This window comes from Meleagris gallopavo, chromosome 2 (genome assembly GCF_000146605.3).
Source record: "Meleagris gallopavo isolate NT-WF06-2002-E0010 breed Aviagen turkey brand Nicholas breeding stock chromosome 2, Turkey_5.1, whole genome shotgun sequence".
NCBI lineage: Eukaryota > Metazoa > Chordata > Aves > Galliformes > Phasianidae > Meleagris > Meleagris gallopavo.
The window spans coordinates 15,637,374-15,637,876 of record NC_015012.2 but is presented as its reverse complement, the minus strand read 5'-3'; the positions used below and the strand labels follow the sequence as shown (position 1 = coordinate 15,637,876).

The 503-nt window shown below is 37.2% G+C and overlaps 2 protein-coding genes across 2 annotated transcripts in view; one reads left to right on the top strand and one right to left on the bottom strand.

Moving 5' to 3' along the window:
* Positions 1-243, top strand: part of LOC100539699 (NAD(P)(+)--arginine ADP-ribosyltransferase 2-like) — a 1,469-nt gene extending 1,226 nt beyond the window's left edge. The window contains 1 exon segment of the mRNA XM_010706645.2: positions 220-243. Coding sequence (XP_010704947.2) covers positions 220-243 — 24 coding nt within the window.
* A 64-nt stretch (positions 244-307) lies between these two features.
* The window catches only part of LOC104909563 (serine/arginine-rich splicing factor 7-like), a 4,219-nt gene continuing 4,023 nt past the window's right edge, over positions 308-503 (bottom strand). The window contains exon 4 of the mRNA XM_031552682.1: positions 308-384. Coding sequence (XP_031408542.1) covers positions 308-384 — 77 coding nt within the window. The remainder of the gene's footprint in view (positions 385-503) is intronic.

Genomic DNA, 503 nt, shown 5'->3' with positions numbered 1-503 from the left:
CCCAAAAAAAGAAAATAAACAGGTTGTCATGTGATGAATTTAGCTTATCTTTGTAACCTTAGAGATGTACAAACGACATACATGGATCTGCCACTGTATTGCTAGGTTGTGTGTGTTTCTCCAGATCTTTATCTTTCCTTTTATGCTTTCTTTTTTAGAGCTGGTTTTCTATGGGGGTGAAATGTAGTCGTTCTAACTGTTCTTTGCTATCTTTTCCAGGGAAACAAAGGAATAGAGATTTAGTGACTCAGCAAAAAAAAAAAAAAAGACTCTTGTATAAGGAAATGAGGTCCATTTCCTACATAAATCATTCAGTGTTTTTGTTGCATTTTGTGAGATGCAGCGAGGAGGTCAACCGCTTTCCATAGTAACCCTTTAGCTGTTCTGTACATACACAACTGAGTGCAGAGCTTCTCTTCTGCTTTGAGATGTAGGAAAATGGTTATCCCTGTGGTATGTAACCATGTAGCTACAGATTGTTGTTGTTTCTTTTTTTGCACCAC